The sequence below is a fragment of the Hyperolius riggenbachi genome, chromosome 4 (genome assembly GCF_040937935.1).
Source record: "Hyperolius riggenbachi isolate aHypRig1 chromosome 4, aHypRig1.pri, whole genome shotgun sequence".
Lineage (NCBI taxonomy): Eukaryota > Metazoa > Chordata > Amphibia > Anura > Hyperoliidae > Hyperolius > Hyperolius riggenbachi.
Genome location: NC_090649.1, coordinates 471167175 through 471188249, shown reverse-complemented (window position 1 = coordinate 471188249; position 21075 = coordinate 471167175). Strand labels below are relative to the sequence as shown.

The window sequence follows — 21075 nt, the reverse complement described above, 5'->3', positions numbered from 1 at the left end:
ACTCGGAGGCTTGCGGGGAAAAAATTGGCTTACAGATAACTAAAAGTTATTCACAAGCCTTGGCAGAAAAAAAATTGGCTTGTGGATAACTAAATGATATCCACAAACCAAATTATTTTCCCACAAGCTTGTGTTTTTGGAAATTGCTACTTCTTGCAGATAAATTTACCTTCATAGCCGCATATTGCAGCTTTACGGAAGAGGGGGTTACCTTTAGGAGGGTGATTTAGGGTTAAGCGCCACCAGGGGGGTTAGTTTTAGGCACCACCGGGGGGTGTTAAAGTTAGGCACCACCAGGGGAGTGTCTTAGGGTTAGTCACCACCAGGGTGGAGTCTTAGGGTTAGGCACCACTGGGGAGGGGGTTAGGGTTAGGCACCACCAGGGAAGGGTTCTGTGTGAGAGTAGGGTTAGGTTTAGCCATAGTTAAATATCGGTAAATATTACCGATATTTTACTATCAAAATACAGTAGTAGACCATCACTAAGTTTCGGAATATTTTTTTAGCGGAAATCCCCTGCGCCCTTTTTTCCAGGCGCCTTTTTTACATGTATGTGTTATCCAAGCCTAATTCACAAGTACTGGAAATGGAAATGATCTCCATAGTCTTTACTTCCAGAAAGTAATATTCATTTCTAACAAAAAACACATACATTGCTATGAATATGATCTCAGTGCAGGCCTTGGCATTGCATTGCAATCATAAGTCAGCACTAGGCAACTGGCCTAGGTTCAGCTTTAGTAAAATTCACAAGACTACATGAAGCAAAGAAAGTTACGATGGAAAGAAAGTAAGCTAAAGAGTGACACCCCCAGTAAACTATGAGTTGCTGTTATATACCAGTTAACCAAGGGTTACTTCTTAACATCACCCTGTGCGTGCGCCATGAGTGGGTTGTGCCTGGCAATCAGATTAGAAGCTTGTTATTGGCTCCCATGAGCATGTGACTGACAAGACTCACTGCACAGCCGTAAATGTTCCCAGCAATTTTTGGCAATTCTTTCCGTAATACCACAAACCAATGTTTTTGTTCTGTGTTGTACTGTTTAGATTTTTATAGCCCCATTTCAGATAAGTCTGCCCAGAAGTGAGATAAAGGCACAGTTGACCTTTCCTACAAAGCATGATGTACCTCTAAAATGATCTTCCAAACAATATTTCTCTGTGTCCTAAAGAACTCTGTATATAGTCTTCTTTATGAAACCATGGTTCTCTAAAGTAAATGAGGGGTTCCATATTGCAAGAATCTGATCGCTGCTTACACATAGGATATGTTCTCATGTAAAAAGGATGATAAGTGTAGAGAAGTGGGAAGTCAAAACAGCAACAAAAAAAGGAAGGGGAATGAAAAGGAGAAGAAAATGGATGGAGAAAAGAACACACAGGAGGCATGGTGATGCAGTGAATACCACTATAGCCTTGCGGCATTGGGTCCCCAGTTTGAACCCCAGCCTCGGCACTAACTGCATGGAGTTCTCCTTGTGTCTGCGTTGGCTTCCTCCAGGCACTCTGGTTTCCACCCACATCCCAAAAATATACAGATAAGTTCATTGGCTTCTACCAAAAATATATGGCTAAGGTAGGGATTAGATTGTGAGCTCATATGACGGGCAATTAGTGACAAGACTACGGTATGTACTCTGTAGAGCACTGCAGAAGAGGTCAGCTCTATGCAACTTATAAATACTAAATTATTATCCTAATATGGGTAAATGTTAGAGGAGGGAGAAAAGGAAGATCAAATGAGCAAAAGGAGGAAATTAGGAAATGATAATAGTAAAAGGGTGAATTTAAGGGGAGTGGAAGGAGAAAGGGATCAGTAATGGAAAGTGAAATGAAGAGGAAAGGGAAAAGAAAAGAGACAAGATGATGGAATGACGATGAAATGTGTGTGTGTGTTGGGGGGGGGGGGGGGGGGGGGTGATTGAAGAAGAATATGATAAATAAAAAAGACAGAGACAATTATGTCAGGAACCGGCCCCACGGCAAGCCTGCAGATACGGTTCCCGACTGCGGGTTTGACCAGATCGAGAGGGGAAGCAGCCTTATTCAAGCTAAAACAAGGCTGTGACCCCTCAGAACACTTCTCACTGCCACCACTAGCTGCCGCTAGACACTTCCACTCTGCTGTCGGGTAATCTGCAAGCAATCCGCGTTTTCGTATTCGGGTCAGCTTTGCGCTTTAGTCCGATTACGAGAACGCCACGCACACACACACACAGTACAATCGTACAGTAGCAAGGCACAATCAGGCACTGACTTGTTATGCAAGCTACACTGCAGTCTCTCCTTCTAGGCTATGAGTGTTAGTTTAGTACAGCAGAAGTCACACTTATTAAATAACAATTTAATATTCCAGAAAAAAAAGTGGAACAATGCAGAAAGTAAAATATACAAAAGATTTACAAAAACAAAGTAAAAATGACAAAATAAAAGTTACACTGTGGCTGGATGGTGTAATGGTTAAGGGCTCTGCCTGTGACACAGGCGACCAGGGTTCGAATCTCGGCTCTGCCTGTTCAGTAAGCCTGCACCTATTCAGTAGGAGACCTTAGGCAAGTCTTCCTAACACTGCTACTGCCTATAGAGCGCGCCCTAGTGGCTGCAGCTCTGGCGCTTTGAGTCTGCCAGGAGAAAAGCGCGATATAAATGTTATTTGTCTTGTCTTGACAAGAAGATCAAAGGGGAGACAGAGCGGATAAGAAGAAGAAGAAAGGGACAATAGGAAGAAAGGGAAAGGGATGGGGAAAGGAAGGGGAAATGTAAGAAAGTATTAACAGTGCTTGGGTGTGCTTTTTAGTAGGAGGGTTTTTTGTCTCTTTTAGTCCCCTATACTTTCTTAGTGGTTTGGTTCACTCCGAGCTGCTTGGTTACTGAGTAATAACAGGGAAGACACAGTGGAAACGGAAGGGGAAATGAAGGAGAAAGAGGATAATTAAAGGGGAATAAAATGTATGGAAAGGGAAAAGGAAAGCAAAGGGGAAGAGGCAGAGAAACTGCTAAATGGACTGATAAAAGGAAGTTAAAGAGAAACTCCGACCAAGAATTTAACTTTATACTAATCAGTAGCTGATACCCCCTTTTACATGAGAAATATAATGATTTTCACAAACAGACCATCAGGGGGCGCTGTATGACTGATATTGTGGTGAAACCCCTCCCACAAGAAGCTCTGGGTACCGCGGTACTCTGGGCAAACTGCCACAATGTAACAATGTTCACAGACAGGAAATGGCTGTTTACAGCTGTCTGTAACAGCCAGAACAGCTAGAAGCAGCTACATAACTTGCCCACAGTAACAATGTCACCATGTAATACATGTCAGAATGTGAATCTGGGAGAGGAAAGATTTTACAATGAGCAAACACTGACTAAATCATTTATACATAATTATTGTAAAAATGAAGCACTTTTTTATTACATTATTTTCACTGGAGTTCCTCTTTAAGGCGGTCGAGCACCCAGCTTTTCAACTTTGCTTTAATAGATTGCTTACAGCTTAAAACTAATATGCCAGATTTTTTTTAAGTAGAAATTCACTGAATAGTTAAAAATCAGCATTTTAGTGCTGTATTCAGCTAGGATTCCACTTCCAAGCTGAACTTTAGATACAAATGTATCATGTTTGGAATGTAAATAAACAAAATTCTCTCTGAGAGAGCACAGAGGGCTTCCCAGACAGGCTTTGCAGAGGTTTATTTACATTCCAAACATGATACATATGTATCTAAAGCTCAGCTCTGATGCGGAATTGTAGCTGAATACAGCACTAAAATGCTGAGTTTTAACCATTCAGTGAATTTCTGCTTAAATTTTTTTTTGGGGCATAATAGTTTTTAAGCTGTAAGCAATCTATTAAAGCAAAGTTGAGATGCTGGGTGTAAGACTGCTTTAAAAGGCGAAGAAAAAGTCAAGGAAACTGGAAAGAGAAATGTTGTAAAAGAGAACGAAAGGGAACACAAACATGATATACAAGGGGAGGGAGAGGAAAGAAAAAGATACCTGAGGAGTAAAGGGTAAGGGATGAGAAAATTACTGTAAACATAAAAGAGGAAAGCAATTAAGCAAAAGACCTTAAAGTGGACCTGAACTCTTGCACAGGACAGAAGCAAAACATAGAGAAATGCGCCCTGTATGTATTTAGAGAGTTTAGCCCGTCTAATTCCCCCTCATCTGGGACTAATCACCACCATAAACTGATCTCAGCTGTGTCAGCCCAGAAACCTCAGCAGTCCTCTGCAGAGCAGCTAATTTGTGCAGTAAATGCAGGATGTTAACAATATGTCTGCTTCCATGGAAGTAGGAAGTAGACACACTGCAGATTTATTGCAGGATTTGTATCGGCTGTAAAAAAGAAATGATTTAATTTTTTTATTTAAACGTTATTATGCCGTCGCTTATCTTTTAGAGCAGAGAGGAAGTTCTGAGTTCAGGTCCGCCTTAAACTGAAAAGGAAACAGGAAAAGGTATACTGAAAACAAAAGTAAAGGAGTGAGAAAGAAGGGGGATAAGAAAGCGTAAAGAAGGGTAAGACAGAAGTCAGCATTGTTGGATTGCATGGCTGAATTCTCCAGCAGTGATCCGCTCAGTGATTTCCTGCTCTGAGGACACGCACTGCTCAGAGCGGCTGAATTCTCCAGCAGTGATCCGCTCAGTGATTTCCTGCTCTGAGGACACGCACTGCACAGAGCGGCTGAATTCTCCAGCAGTGATCCGCTCAGTGATTTCCTGCTCTGAGGACACGCACTGCACAGAGCGGCTGAATTCTCCAGCAGTGATCCGCTCAGTGATTTCCTGCTCTGAGGACACGCACTGCTCAGAGCGGCTGAATTCTCCAGCAGTGATCCGCTTAGTGATTTCCTGCTCTGAGGACACGCACTGCACAGAGCGGCTGAATTCTCCAGCAGTGATCCGCTCAGTGATTTCCTGCTCTGAGGACACGCACTGCTCAGAGCGGCTGAATTCTCCAGCAGTGATCCGCTCAGTGATTTCCTGCTCTGAGGACACGCACTGCTCGGAGCGGCTGAATTCTCCAGCAGTGATCCGCTCAGTGATTTCCTGCTCTGAGGACACGCACTGCTCGGAGCGGCTGAATTCTCCAGCAGTGATCCGCTCAGTGATTTCCTGCTCTGAGGACACGCACTGCTCGGAGCGGCTGAATTCTCCAGCAGTGATCCGCTCAGTGATTTCCTGCTCTGAGGACACGCACTGCACAGAGCGGCTGAATTCTCCAGCAGTGATCCGCTCAGTGATTTCCTGCTCTGAGGACACGCACTGCACAGAGCGGCTGAATTCTCCAGCAGTGATCCGCTCAGTGATTTCCTGCTCTGAGGACACGCACTGCACAGAGCGGCTGAATTCTCCAGCAGTGATCCGCTCAGTGATTTCCTGCTCTGAGGACACGCACTGCTCAGAGCGGCTGAATTCTCCAGCAGTGATCCGCTCAGTGATTTCCTGCTCTGAGGACACGCACTGCACAGAGCGGCTGAATTCTCCAGCAGTGATCCGCTCAGTGATTTCCTGCTCTGAGGACACGCACTGCACAGAGCGGCTGAATTCTCCAGCAGTGATCCGCTCAGTGATTTCCTGCTCTGAGGACACGCACTGCTCAGAGCGGCTGAATTCTCCAGCAGTGATCCGCTCAGTGATTTCCTGCTCTGAGGACCTGCACTGCTCAGAGCGGCTGAATTCTCCAGCAGTGATCCGCTCAGTGATTTCCTGCTCTGAGGACACGCACTGCACAGAGCGGCTGAATTCTCCAGCAGTGATCCGCTCAGTGATTTCCTGCTCTGAGGACACGCACTGCACAGAGCGGCTGAATTCTCCAGCAGTGATCCGCTCAGTGATTTCCTGCTCTGAGGACACGCACTGCACAGAGCGGCTGAATTCTCCAGCAGTGATCCGCTCAGTGATTTCCTGCTCTGAGGACACGCACTGCTCAGAGCGGCTGAATTCTCCAGCAGTGATCCGCTCAGTGATTTCCTGCTCTGAGGACCTGCACTGCTCAGAGCGGCTGAATTCTCCAGCAGTGATCCGCTCAGTGATTTCCTGCTCTGAGGACACGCACTGCACAGAGCGGCTGAATTCTCCAGCAGTGATCCGCTCAGTGATTTCCTGCTCTGAGGACACGCACTGCTCGGAGCGGCTGAATTCTCCAGCAGTGATCCGCTCAGTGATTTCCTGCTCTGAGGACACGCACTGCTCAGAGCGGCTGAATTCTCCAGCAGTGATCCGCTCAGTGATTTCCTGCTCTGAGGACACGCACTGTTCAGAGCGGCTGAATTCTCCAGCAGTGATCCGCTCAGTGATTTCCTGCTCTGAGGACACGCACTGCTCAGAGCGGCTGAATTCTCCAGCAGTGATCCGCTCAGTGATTTCCTGCTCTGAGGACACACACTGCACAGAGCGGCTGAATTCTCCAGCAGTGATCCGCTCAGTGATTTCCTGCTCTGAGGACACGCACTGCACAGAGCGGCTGAATTCTCCAGCAGTGATCCGCTCAGTGATTTCCTGCTCTGAGGACACGCACTGCTCAGAGCGGCTGAATTCTCCAGCAGTGATCCGCTCAGTGATTTCCTGCTCTGAGGACACGCACTGCTCAGAGCGGCTGAATTCTCCAGCAGTGATCCGCTCAGTGATTTCCTGCTCTGAGGACACGCACTGCACAGAGCGGCTGAATTCTCCAGCAGTGATCCGCTCAGTGATTTCCTGCTCTGAGGACACGCACTGCTCAGAGCGGCTGAATTCTCCAGCAGTGATCCGCTCAGTGATTTCCTGCTCTGAGGACACGCACTGCTCGAAGCGGCTGAATTCTCCAGCAGTGATCCGCTCAGTGATTTCCTGCTCTGAGGACACGCACTGCTCAGAGCGGCTGAATTCTCCAGCAGTGATCCGCTCAGTGATTTCCTGCTCTGAGGACCTGCACTGCACAGAGCGGCTGAATTCTCCAGCAGTGATCCGCTCAGTGATTTCCTGCTCTGAGGACACGCACTGCTCAGAGCGGCTGAATTCTCCAGCAGTGATCCGCTCAGTGATTTCCTGCTCTGAGGACACGCACTGCTCAGAGCGGCTGAATTCTCCAGCAGTGATCCGCTCAGTGATTTCCTGCTCTGAGGACACGCACTGCTCGAAGCGGCTGAATTCTCCAGCAGTGATCCGCTCAGTGATTTCCTGCTCGGAGGACACGCACTGCTCAGAGCGGCTGAATTCTCCAGCAGTGATCCGCTCAGTGATTTCCTGCTCTGAGGACACGCACTGCTCAGAGCGGCTGAATTCTCCAGCAGTGATCCGCTCAGTGATTTCCTGCTCTGAGGACACGCACTGCACAGAGCGGCTGAATTCTCCAGCAGTGATCCGCTCAGTGATTTCCTGCTCTGAGGACACGCACTGCTCAGAGCGGCTGAATTCTCCAGCAGTGATCCGCTCAGTGATTTCCTGCTCTGAGGACACGCACTGCACAGAGCGGCTGAATTCTCCAGCAGTGATCCGCTCAGTGATTTCCTGCTCTGAGGACACGCACTGCTCAGAGCGGCTGAATTCTCCAGCAGTGATCCGCTCAGTGATTTCCTGCTCTGAGGACACGCACTGCTCAGAGTGGCTGAATTCTCCAGCAGTGATCCGCTCAGTGATTTCCCGCTCTGAGGACACGCACTGCTCAGAGCGGCTGAATTCTCCAGCAGTGATCCGCTCAGTGATTTCCTGCTCTGAGGACACGCACTGCTCAGAGCGGCTGAATTCTCCAGCAGTGATCCGCTCAGTGATTTCCTGCTCTGAGGACACGCACTGCTCAGAGCGGCTGAATTCTCCAGCAGTGATCCGCTCAGTGATTTCCTGCTCTGAGGACACGCACTGCACAGAGCGGCTGAATTCTCCAGCAGTGATCCGCTCAGTGATTTCCTGCTCTGAGGACACGCACTGCTCGGAGCGGCTGAATTCTCCAGCAGTGATCCGCTCAGTGATTTCCTGCTCTGAGGACACGCACTGCTCGGAGCGGCTGAATTCTCCAGCAGTGATCCGCTCAGTGATTTCCTGCTCTGAGGACACGCACTGCTCGGAGTGGCTGAATTCTCCAGCAGTGATCCGCTCAGTGATTTCCTGCTCTGAGGACACGCACTGCTCAGAGCGGCTGAATTCTCCAGCAGTGATCCGCTCAGTGATTTCCTGCTCTGAGGACACGCACTGCACAGAGCGGCTGAATTTTCCAGCAGTGATCCGCTCAGTGATTTCCTGCTCTGAGCACACGCACTGCACAGAGCGGCTGAATTCTCCAGCAGTGATCCGCTCAGTGATTTCCTGCTCTGAGGACTCGCACTGCTCAGAGCGGCTGAATTCTCCAGCAGTGATCCGCTCAGTGATTTCCTGCTCTGAGGACACGCACTGCTCGGAGCGGCTGAATTCTCCAGCAGTAATCCGCTCAGTGATTTCCTGCTCTGAGGACACGCACTGCTCGGAGCGGCTGAATTCTCCAGCAGTGATCCGCTCAGTGATTTCCTGCTCTGAGGACACGCACTGCTCAGAGCGGCTGAATTCTCCAGCAGTGATCCGCTCAGTGATTTCCTGCTCTGAGGACACGCACTGCTCAGAGCGGCTGAATTCTCCAGCAGTAATCCGCTCAGTGATTTCCTGCTCTGAGGACACGCACTGCACAGAGCGGCTGAATTCTCCAGCAGTGATCCGCTCAGTGATTTCCTGCTCTGAGGACACGCACTGCACAGAGCGGCTGAATTCTCCAGCAGTGATCCGCTCAGTGATTTCCTGCTCTGAGGACACGCACTGCTCGGAGCGGCTGAATTCTCCAGCAGTGATCCGCTCAGTGATTTCCTGCTCTGAGGACACGCACTGCACAGAGCGGCTGAATTCTCCAGCAGTGATCCGCTCAGTGATTTCCTGCTCTGAGGACACGCACTGCACAGAGCGGCTGAATTCTCCAGCAGTGATCCGCTCAGTGATTTCCTGCTCTGAGGACACGCACTGCACAGAGCGGCTGAATTCTCCAGCAGTGATCCGCTCAGTGATTTCCTGCTCTGAGGACACGCACTGCTCAGAGCGGCTGAATTCTCCAGCAGTGATCCGCTCAGTGATTTCCTGCTCTGAGGACACGCACTGCTCAGAGCGGCTGAATTCTCCAGCAGTGATCCGCTCAGTGATTTCCTGCTCTGAGGACACGCACTGCACAGAGCGGCTGAATTCTCCCGCAGTGATCCGCTCAGTGATTTCCTGCTCTGAGGACACGCACTGCACAGAGCGGCTGAATTCTCCCGCAGTGATCCGCTCAGTGATTTCCTGCTCTGAGGACACGCACTGCTCAGAGCGGCTGAATTCTCCAGCAGTGATCCGCTCAGTGATTTCCTGCTCTGAGGACACGCACTGCACAGAGCGGCTGAATTCTCCAGCAGTGATCCGCTCAGTGATTTCCTGCTCTGAGGACACGCACTGCTCAGAGCGGCTGAATTCTCCAGCAGTGATCCGCTCAGTGATTTCCTGCTCTGAGGACACGCACTGCTCAGAGCGGCTGAATTCTCCAGCAGTGATCCGCTCAGTGATTTCCTGCTCTGAGGACACGCACTGCTCGAAGCGGCTGAATTCTCCAGCAGTGATCCGCTCAGTGATTTCCTGCTCTGAGGACACGCACTGCTCAGAGCGGCTGAATTCTCCAGCAGTGATCCGCTCAGTGATTTCCTGCTCTGAGGACATGCACTGCACAGAGCGGCTGAATTCTCCAGCAGTGATCCGCTCAGTGATTTCCTGCTCTGAGGACACGCACTGCTCGGAGCGGCTGAATTCTCCAGCAGTGATCCGCTCAGTGATTTCCTGCTCTGAGGACATGCACTGCACAGAGCGGCTGAATTCTCCAGCAGTGATCCGCTCAGTGATTTCCTGCTCTGAGGACACGCACTGCACAGAGCGGCTGAATTCTCCAGCAGTGATCCGCTCAGTGATTTCCTGCTCTGAGGACACGCACTGCACAGAGCGGCTGAATTCTCCAGCAGTGATCCGCTCAGTGATTTCCTGCTCGGAGGACACGCACTGCTCAGAGCAGCTGAATTCTCCAGCAGTGATCCGCTCAGTGATTTCCTGCTCTGAGGACACGCACTGCACAGAGCGGCTGAATTCTCCAGCAGTGATCCGCTCAGTGATTTCCTGCTCTGAGGACACGCACTGCTCAGAGCGGCTGAATTCTCCAGCAGTGATCCGCTCAGTGATTTCCTGCTCTGAGGACACGCACTGCTCGGAGCGGCTGAATTCTCCAGCAGTGATCCGCTCAGTGATTTCCTGCTCTGAGGACACGCACTGCTCAGAGCGGCTGAATTCTCCAGCAGTGATCCGCTCAGTGATTGCCTGCTCTGAGGACACGCACTGCTCAGAGCGGCTGAATTCTCCAGCAGTGATCCGCTCAGTGATTTCCTGCTCTGAGGACTCGCACTGCTCAGAGCGGCTGAATTCTCCAGCAGTGATCCGCTCAGTGATTTCCTGCTCTGAGGACACGCACTGCTCAGAGCGGCTGAATTCTCCAGCAGTGATCCGCTCAGTGATTTCCTGCTCTGAGGACTCGCACTGCTCAGAGCGGCTGAATTCTCCAGCAGTGATCCGCTCAGTGATTTCCTGCTCTGAGGACACGCACTGCTCAGAGCGCCAGCACCGCGGCTGCGCTATTACACAACTCAGCCTCAGCATTAGGGCCGCCAACCCTTTAAATGCTGCAAAAGAAAGAAAAGTTGCCTTGTGTAGAGAAAGCCGTTAAGCAATTACTAAGCAGGTTATTTGTCACGGAATAGATTGCAGTAAAACACCTTCAAAGTTCAGTAAAGCCATCTTCATTTATATTTCATTATCTGGAAACTCCTGTGCAACATAAATTGACTCACGGCTAGTCAAGGGCTGCTTGTTGTCAGCTTTTCTCCTGAGGGCAAATTAATCTCACTGTTTAAGGCGTGAAGTGATCAGTGCTTGTCTCACAAACAGCCAGGCAGCAGCAGATTTCCTACAACTTCAGCTCCAGACACTTTGCAGCTTAATGTACAATGGTGACATCATTCAGACATAAGGTGTACCTCTGTCTTCATAAAGGGAAAAGAAACTCAATTCTTAACCACTCTACTTACGCATTTCACAAGTTGTATTGGACAGGCTTACGCGTTTCACAAGTTGTATTGGACATGCTTACGCGTTTCACAAGCTGTATTGGACAGGCTTACGCATTTCACAAGCTGTATTGGACAGGCTTACACATTTCACAAGCTGTATTGGACAGACTTACGCATTTCACAAGCTGTATTGGGCAGGCTTACGCATTTCACAAGCTGTATTGGGCAGGCTTACGCATTTCATAAAGGGAAAAGAAACTCAATTCTTAACCACTCTACTTACGCATTTCACAAGTTGTATTGGACAGGCTTACGCGTCTCACAAGCTGTATTGGACAGGCTTACGCGTTTCACAAGCTGTATTGGACAGGCTTACACATTTCACAAGCTGTATTGGACAGACTTACGCATTTCACAAGTTGTATTGGACAGGCTTACGCATTTCACAAGCTGTATTGGACAGGCTTACGCATTTCACAAGCTGTATTGGGCAGGCTTACGCGTTTCACAAGCTGTATTGGACAGGCTTACGCGTTTCACAAGCTGTATTGGACAGGCTTACGCGTTTCACAAGCTGTATTGGACAGGCTTACACATTTCACAAGCTGTATTGGACAGACTTACGCATTTCACAAGTTGTATTGGACAGGCTTACGCATTTCACAAGCTGTATTGGGCAGGCTTACGCATTTCACAAGCTGTATTGGGCAGGCTTACGCATTTCACAAGCTGTATTGGGCAGGCTTACGCATTTCATAAAGGGAAAAGAAACTAAATTCTTAACCACTCTACTTACGCATTTCACAAGCTGTATTGGGCATGCTTACGCATTTCACAAGCTGTATTGGGCAGGCTTACGCATTTCACAAGTTGTATTGGGCAGGCTTACGCATTTCACAAGCTGTATTGGACAGTTTTATGCACTTCACAAGCTGTATTGGACAAGTCATATATGAGTATATGAGTAACTAAAAGAGAAGCTGTGTTATAATGAATAAAATTGCTTATTTTTTTACAATATTTATTTATAAATTATTTAGTCAGTGTTTGCCCATTGTAAAATCTTTCCTCTCCCTGATTTACATTCTGGAATGTATCACTGGTGGTGACATCTTTACTGCTGTCAGGTGTAGCTCTGCGGAATGTTGGTTTACTGAGAGATCCCAAAGCCAGTACAAAATATACCGGTCTAGCAGCATCCCATAAACATACAGATAAGTGAATTGCCATCCCCATAATAAATATATATATATATATATATATATATATATATATATGCGTTGGAAGATGTCAGTGCTTTATAAATACATAACAATAGTAATGGTGGTGGTGGTGGGGGCGCTAAGCATCAGATGGAAAAACACTAAAATGCTCTGCTTGCTAAAGGGAAATCCCATGATCAGCACCATGGACAGCACATCAGATACTGCATTCCTTAAAGGGAACCCGAAACAGTCTGTATGCATGGTGGATTATTATGGCTCTGTACAAATTAACAAGCTGACACATCATTGCATTCCAGCGGTTCTGGAGGTGTGTTTAGCTTCTAAGGGTACAATGGTTAATTTGCATATATTCAGCAGTGGTGCCTGGGAGACATCTCAAGCTCACTCCAACCTGAATTATCGCAAATTCTTTCTGTTTTAGGAAAGCAAACTTTTGTTTTGTTTTTCTTAAAGGGAACCAGAGATGGTGATATGAAAAAGTTATACATACCTGGGGCTTCCTCCAGCCCCATACTCGCTGCTCGATCCCACGCCGCCATCCTCCGCTGCCCGCAACTACGGGAATGGGCTCTCGTCGCTGACGTCATCGGAACCGGGCTACGCAGGAGAAGTGCTCCCTCTACGTATCTCTCCATACACTGCTGCAGAGATACGCAAAGAACGCACCTCTGCTACGCTTAGACTGGCTCCGACTGACGGAACAGCAGGGAGCCGGTTCTCGTAGCTGCGGGCAGCGCTGGATGGCGGCGTGGGATCGATCAGCGCATATGCGGCTGGAGGAAGCCCCAGGTATGTATAACTTCTTTTTCTCCTTCAGCTATGGTTCCCTTTAAAGGGACACTAATGCGGAAAAAAAAAGTTAGGATATAATGAATTGGTTGTGTAGTACTGATAATTACAAGAACATTAGTAGCAAAGAGAATATTCTCATATTTTTATTTTCCATTATATAGTGTTTTTTTATAGCATTGCATCATTCTTTAATATTTGCAGTTTACACACTACTCAGCATTCTAAATTATTTTACAGAGCAGGCCGATATATATTTAGGGCACCGAAGTCGCTAGGGTTCCCAGCGTCCGCCACCTGGTTACAACTATCTCTGATTACCTGACCTGGAGGGCAAACACTACCGCAACAGGAAGGCACAACAAAGACTTCTTCCTTCGCCAACTAAGAAGTTCGGTATGGCCCATGAACTTCTGAGGTATTTCTACTCTGCTACAATCGAGTCAGTCCTCTGCTAATCCATCCTGGTCTGGTTCGCTAGATGCACCGCCAGCGACAGATATAAACTCCAGAGGGTCATCAGCTCAGCGGAGAGGATTGGAAAACCTGAGATCTGAGATCTCATCTACAACACCAGACTGCGTAATAGAGCATTGAAAATTGTGGGCGACCTCTCTCACCCTGGTCACAGTTTTTTCAGTCGACTCAAACTGGGCCGGATGTTCCGGTCCATCCCTGCTAAGACTACCAGGCGCATGAACACTTTTTACCCCTCGGCCGTTAGACTCTTGAACTCTGCCCATTCCACTGACCCCCCACCCTGCTGCCGTCTACGGACTAATACCTGACTTCGGCTGCGGCCTCTCTGTTTACCGCCTTGCTTGGTTGTACTAGAATTATTATCTTCTGCTACACGCTGCTGTTTCTGCTAGACCCGCAACTGCTCTACTGCAAATGTTGTATTATTCCTGTTCTGTTGCATCGCTCTTGTTCTGTTGTACTACTCTGTATCATCTTGTCTGTTGTATTACTATCTCTGTGCCAATCAATGTGCCAAATCCAGTTCCGGGCACGGTCCAACCGTGCTTGGCGAAATAAATTCTGATTCTGAGTTAACTATTGACCTGTCCTCTGCAGGAAAAAGAAAATACAGTGACTGACAGTTGAGATAAGAAGCTTCAGAAGACAGAGCTCTCTGCAACTTTGGAGCTCAATGGCTTTTTTGCATAGATAACAACTGGAGTTTCTTAGCTCTTCCTGTACAGGAAACACTATTAGACTTATGTCTCTGCTCCTAATGTTTTATTTCTTAGCTGTACTACAAATACAAATCATTATATCATCATTTTTTATTAACTTCATTGTCTCTTTAATACATTGAAAAGCCCAGCTTCATATTATCCAGACTGGTCTGCCAGGCTGTCTCCATGCAATGACATCATCATGTGCCTCACAAGGGGGTCCAGACTGGTCTGCCAGGCTGTCTCCATGCAATGACATCATCATGTTCCTCACAATGGGGTCCAGACTGGTCTGCCAGGCTGTCTCCATGCAATGACATCATCATGTTCCTCACAATGGGGTCCAGACTGGTCTGCCAGGCTGTCTCCATGCAATGACATCATCATGTGCATCACAATGGGGTCCAGACTGGTCTGCCAGGCTGTCTCCATGCAATTACATCATCATGTGCATCACAACGGGGGCATCATGAAGAAGCTAACTAGCATATCAACAAAGGACTTCCATGAGACAGACTATAATCTGGCATGACGAGTTAGAGCAGTTATTGCCCCGGATCTATTCTGGAGTGCCCCAGATGTCCCCCAGGCAGAGTAAGATGTGGTGCCTCATTAACAGGCATGCTGGGAGCTGTGGTGCATCAATTGGGATATGCTGGGTGCTGTGGTGCCTCTATGTGGGCATGCTGGGTGCTGTGATGCATTCATAGCGGGTATGCAGGGTGCTGTGGTGCCTTTATGGGGGCATTCAGGGAGCTTTGGTTCTTCTATGGAGGCATTCTGGGAGTTGTGGGGCCTCAGTGGAAAGCCCGTGGGAGCGTGGGAGGGGGTCCACTAGAAGGTCAGGGAATGCTATGGTGGAACTGCCAGATAACCTGGTGGCAGGCCAGCCTGCCCATCAGAAAGCCAGACAAGCCAGAACAGAAGCCAGGTAACTCTGCCTAGTTATGTTTAAGTGGGCTTCATCCAATATTTTGCTGGACAGACCTACTTAGACCGCTATTAAATTCATGTAAATTTGGCTCCACCCATGACCACACCCACATTCTGGAGCTTTGCCACACCCATTTTCTGTCTGGAGTGGCCAAAAGTTCCCCCGGATCTCAATGCCCCTGTTTCAGATGGCAACGACACATGTTCATTTCGGGCATGTACCCTTCATCAGGCCTCTGCATGTATAAAATATTCTAATAGGCCCAACCAACAAAGACAACCAGACTTGCACAATAATCAAAATAAGGAATGGCATAAAACCAACAGGATGCAACTATAACAATTCCACCGGCCAGTATATGGATACAGACAACCCAGCTGCTACATCGGGAATATTGTGTTGTGGTGTGGCATTTCAATAGATGACCACTGTCCGATTAGATCTAGCCAGAAATGGAAGGAATCATTGTTAGAAGAAAATGGTGAGCTTCTTAGAGAATCTGATGGTGCGGTAAGTATGTAATATTCATTTGCAGGGACATCATGTGTTTATTTGAAATCACTTTATATGATAGATTCAAGTTTAAGCTCCTCCCGCGCCCGACTGAAGTACCCCCCTCGGTCTACGCTTACCATGTGTTGAGAACTTAAAGAGAATCTGCACTCTAAAATTCTTACAATAAAAAGCATACCATTCTATTCATTATGTTCTCCTGGGGCCCCTCTGTGCTGTTTCTGCCACTCCCTGCTGCAATCCTGGCTTGTAATTGCCAGTTTTATGCAGTGTTTACAAACAAAAGACATGGCTGCTAACCAGCATGTGATAGGCTGAGAGAAGCTCAGTCTGTGACTCATACAGAGCCTGGAGGGGGCGTGGAGAGGGTGTGTATAACTTCTATCCTATCACAGAAGAGCAGCACATTCCTGCCTGAGCCCGACAAAGCTGACAAAGGAAAGAAGGGAGTCTGAAGCGATTTTTCAAATAAAAAAACAGATACTCACCTAAGGAGAGGCAAGGCTCTGGGTCCTATAGAGCCTTCCCATTTTTCTCCCCGACCCTGCGTACCCCCGCAGGCTCCTTCAGGAGCCCAAGTGCTTCCGAAGACTTCCGAAGTCTCGAACAGCAGGAGATTCAAATGGAGGAGCATGTGGGGGAATGAGGACACCATGAGGACAACGAGAAGGCTCTATAGGACCCAGAGCCTTGCCTCTCCTTAGGTAAGTATCTGTTTTATATTTTTAAAATCGCTTCACACTTGCTTTAAGTTCTATATAACATGTTGTCAATGCAAAAATCCTGAAAAAAAAATATTAGCCTAATATTCCCCAAAATGCCAGTCTTTCCGTGACACAAAATTGCACAATTTTATGTCACATTTTGAATTGTGCCCCCCCCCTTGTAATATATTGCATTGTTTGCATTCTTTTCTCTCGGAGATTACTCAGAATTCCCTATGAATAATAATTAGCTATAAATAAAAGCAGCGATAGATTCCGCGCCCGCGTTGGGGTCGCCCGGCGTGTTTACTAACGTGTTTACGGCTCTCGGTGCCCTTGAGAAGGAAGACGGGGACGCCAGCCAGCGAGGAAGCGGTCAAGATACCGGAGTTCATAAATTTTCTCGCACGTCGGATGAGTTCAAAGAATTACCATGTAAGAAAGCCTTACAGAGGGAATTTATCTGATTATAGCCGTAATAATTACCCAGCTGTTTATGGCAGATAGAGAAATAATTCATGCAGGCAATAGGCCGTGGTGGCAATGACACTCCGCATTTAGTAAATATGCAAACTGTTCACTTCTAATTAAGCAAGCAAGAGGATGCCCTTATTAAATGGATAAACTAAAAGTGCTTCCCTGACAAGTGATAAATTGTTACGCCGTGCAAACCCTTGCCACGGAATTATTGGCATGAACTTGGGGTTTAACTTCATTAAGAGATCTTATGGGATAGTTAAATGAGGATGGACAGCGGAACAATGCCTTTCTGACAGCCAATAATATGTCTGGGTTTAATGAAACTGCACCAAATTTCGAAGGAAGCTGGTGTGACTTTCCGCTGAGAGATCAGCAAACTCAGCCTGCGGAAGCTCAATTGGTGGATGGTGTTATTATACCATATGTATGTATGTGTATATTTATCATACATTTAATCTCGTACTAGTGATTTTAGCAGGTGTTTTCCCAAAAATAAGACACATGGGGACAGCGGAAGACACAGGGGACATATGGGGGACAGCGGAAGACGCAGGGGACACAGGGGGACATGGGGCACAGAAAACATGGTAGGTATGTTTTGGGGAACCACTAAGATTTTTTACCGTAGGCTTAATAGAACCTCAAATTAATACCCTATCAGAAAAAGCATTGGTATAACCAAAATGCATGACTACTGGACAGTTGTGGGAATAAGTAATTTCTTTGTGTTATGGTAAGCCAGGTATATGTGAAGGTGTACATTTAAAAAGGGTGTCTCAGTAATTTGGGCGCTGGAGATAGCTGCTGTAAAATTACCGATATTCCACTACTTAATTCTGATAGCAAAATATCAGTAATCTTTACGGTTATATTACTATGACCTAACCTAACCTTACTCTCACATGAGTCCTTCTTCTTCATGACTATCCCCCACGATCCCCCTGCCGAACCCACCGACAAAACGTAACCCTAACTGATCCACCCATCAATGCCTAACCCTAACCAATGCCTAACCTGAAGACCCTCTTCCCCGGCGATGGCTAAACTGAAGACCCCCTCCCTGGCGATGCCTAAACCTAAGACCACCCTCGCTGATGCTTACCCTAAGACTCCACCCCTCCACTGATACCTAACTGCAGATAATATAAGTATTTGTTGCCACAGCTTGCATAGTGGGCAGCCCTGATGCCTGATTACCCGTAGTAGTGGCTAATTCTAGCTATTAACACCAGTGTCCATTTTACCCGGGCACCTCTAGTGGCCAAATTAACTAGCTGGATGTGGTGAAACACCAGTATCCTCACTGTAGGGTCTGTTACTTTGGTGATTCTTGTCTTGTAGGGGCCAAGAATACCTAGGGAAGAAGTAATTAGAGACCAGGATCCCAATGGTACAGTATCATCAGGTATAGGGACTAGGGAGGATAACATTTTATAGATATATACTCACAAAGGTGGGTTGCACTTCCTGCAACCACCGTATAGGCCTGCAGGGAATTAACCGTCCCTGCTCGGCACTCCAGGTCCTGCTGGATACTGGATGGTCGCTCTCCTGTAGTATGATAGACTTTCCAGAAAAACTGCAAAGCTATTACCTCCAAAGGAGGTCTGACTGGTAATGGGTAGGATGGAGGTGTCCAATGTGTGTTCCATTTTAGTGTTTTAAAATATAAATAAAAATGTTAAAAAATAATAAAAAAGAGAGGTAACTGCTAAGATTATAGACACCAGTTCAACTGGAAAAAAAGGTTTTATACAAAAAGCCTTGATAGCATAGAGGATAGAGTGTAAGCACCTCTAAACTAGAGCAGGGATCTCCTTCTATTGATGGAGTATAGGGAATAGAGTGCTATCATATCAAGACAATTTTGTATTGACCTGAGGAAGCGGGCCATGACCCATGAAACGCGTTGTCAGATTGCTTTTTGATTAAAAACTTTATCCAGTTGAACTGGTGTCTATATCTTCTGGAGGGGTAAGGGATTAACTCTCTTTTTTATTATTTTTTTATTTTTATTTATATTTTAAAACACTAATATAGAACACACATTGGTACTTGGTACTATCTTGCCTCTGAAGAAGCAGGTTATCCTGCGAAACGGCTGTAAGGCCTAAGATTTGATGTATACATGTTTGGAGGGTGTCGGGAACTGAATAAAGGGTGACTGCAATCCACTGGTGCCCGGAACTTTTGCTTCTTTTTCAACACTGGATTACTTGCTATCTGGAGGCACAGCTGTGTTGCACCCAGAATCAGAATCAGTTTTATTTCGCCAAATACAGCAGAGCTGTAGTCGGAATTATTTGTGGTACACATGGCATAGGTGACGTAGGCAGACATACAACACATACAGTTATAAAAATGCAGTAGACAGTTATAAAAATGCAGTAGACAGATAAAATAAAATGCTGTTAAGGGCCCCGAATCCATATTCGGATAGGAACAAGGCAGGCAGCGTCCGGGGCCGGCTAACCCGGCAGTTAGAACAGCAGGCCGGGCCGAGGGAGGTTGGAGTTCAGTGACCGTACAGCTTGGGGGAAGAAGGTATTCTTCCGCCTGGTGGTTTTGGATGGAATAGTCCTATAGCGACGTCCCAGTGGGAGGAGCTTGAAGTAGTGGCTGCCAGGGTGGGAGGGCTCACGGGAGATCATGGAGGCCCTCTTCCTCAACCTAGCGGAGTGGAGGAGATCAAGAGGCGGAAGCGGAGACCTGATGATTCTCTCTGCATCAGTTATGACTCTCTGCAGTTTCTGTTTGTCGCTGGCCGTTGCGCCCCCGTACCAGACAATGACTGAGGAGCAGAGGATGGATTCTATAGTGGCAGTATAGAAGCTGGTCAGCAGGTCAGGAACCCAGGGTTCCTGACCTGCCAGCCCAGGCATCTGGTGCCGCTTATCCATTTCTTCTCTTACTATATCAGTTCCTATATTACAGATGGAGACCGGACGGTACTAAAGGGCAGAATGGGGCACTAGATTTTGCCCACCTGAGCAAGAAGTCTAACAAGCCTGTGGTGTTGTGGAAATCTTGCGAACATTGGTGGCATAGTGCTTAGTGGTTAGCTCTCCCGCCTTGCAGCGCTGTTGGATCCCTGGTTCAAACCCCAGCCAGGGCATTATCTGCACTGAGTTTGTATTTTTCCCCGTGTCTGTGTGGGTTTCCTCCATGCATTCTGGTTCCCTCTCACATCCCAAAAACATACAGATAAGTTAATTGGCTTCCCACTAATTTAGCCCTAGACTGCAATACATGCACTACACGATACATACATAGACATAGGACTATGGTAGGGATTAGATTGTGAGCTCCTCTGAGGGACAGGTAGTGACAAGACAATTTACTCTGTACAGCTCTGCGTAACATATCGGCGATGGTTTAATGGTTAAGGGCTCTGCCTCTGACACAGGAGACCAGGGTTCGAATTTCGTCTCTGCCTGTACAGCAACTCAGCACCTATTCAGTAGGAGACCTTAGGCAAGTCTCCCTAACACTGCTACTGCCTATAGAGCGCGCACTAGTGGCTGCAGCTCTGGCGCTTTGAGTCCGCCAGGAGAAAAGCGCGATATAAATGTTATTTGTTTTGTCTTGTCTTAATAATAATAATATTAGGGATGGTCACTGAGATGGTGTTAATTTGGAGATGACGCAATGTTTAGGCTAATTTTATGTAAATGTATACAGCTTGGAAAATGGACCAATTAAATGCAGCAGCTGTCATATTCCCCAGCGCATAAATCTGCATAAAATTAGCTATGAACATCTTTTGACCCTCCCTCGTTGTTACACTTGGGCTTACCTGACGATTCTGTTTTTGATGGCCACGCCTTCCAGATACTTCTTTAGTGCGTAATAATTGTGCACATACTTCCGGACGTAGTAACCTCTCCAGATCTTCTGAATCTAGACAAGCGGAAGAGAATTAAGATGGATTAATCTCTATTTGGAATATTCATAAACTTTCAATAATATTTTATATAATGCTGTCCCATTCAACAACTCCAATCTAAGAATGGTCAGTGAGATGCAAACAATTCCAAGTTGATGCAAATGTTATAGTAATTTTATGTAAATTTGTGAAGCTTGGCAATGGACAAATCCAATTCAACAGCTTGGTCCAATTCCAATCTGCATAGAGTTGCATGAAATAAGCTTCAACTGACCATC

The 21075-nt window shown here is 47.1% G+C and overlaps 1 protein-coding gene across 2 annotated transcripts in view; it reads right to left on the bottom strand.

The window, feature by feature from the left end:
- The window catches only part of SPATA17 (spermatogenesis associated 17), a 262006-nt gene that overhangs the window by 136147 nt on the left and 104784 nt on the right, over positions 1-21075 (bottom strand). For both annotated transcript variants that reach the window (XM_068232905.1, XM_068232904.1), the window contains exon 5: positions 20708-20811. In XM_068232905.1, coding sequence (XP_068089006.1) covers positions 20708-20811 — 104 coding nt within the window. The remainder of the gene's footprint in view (positions 1-20707; positions 20812-21075) is intronic.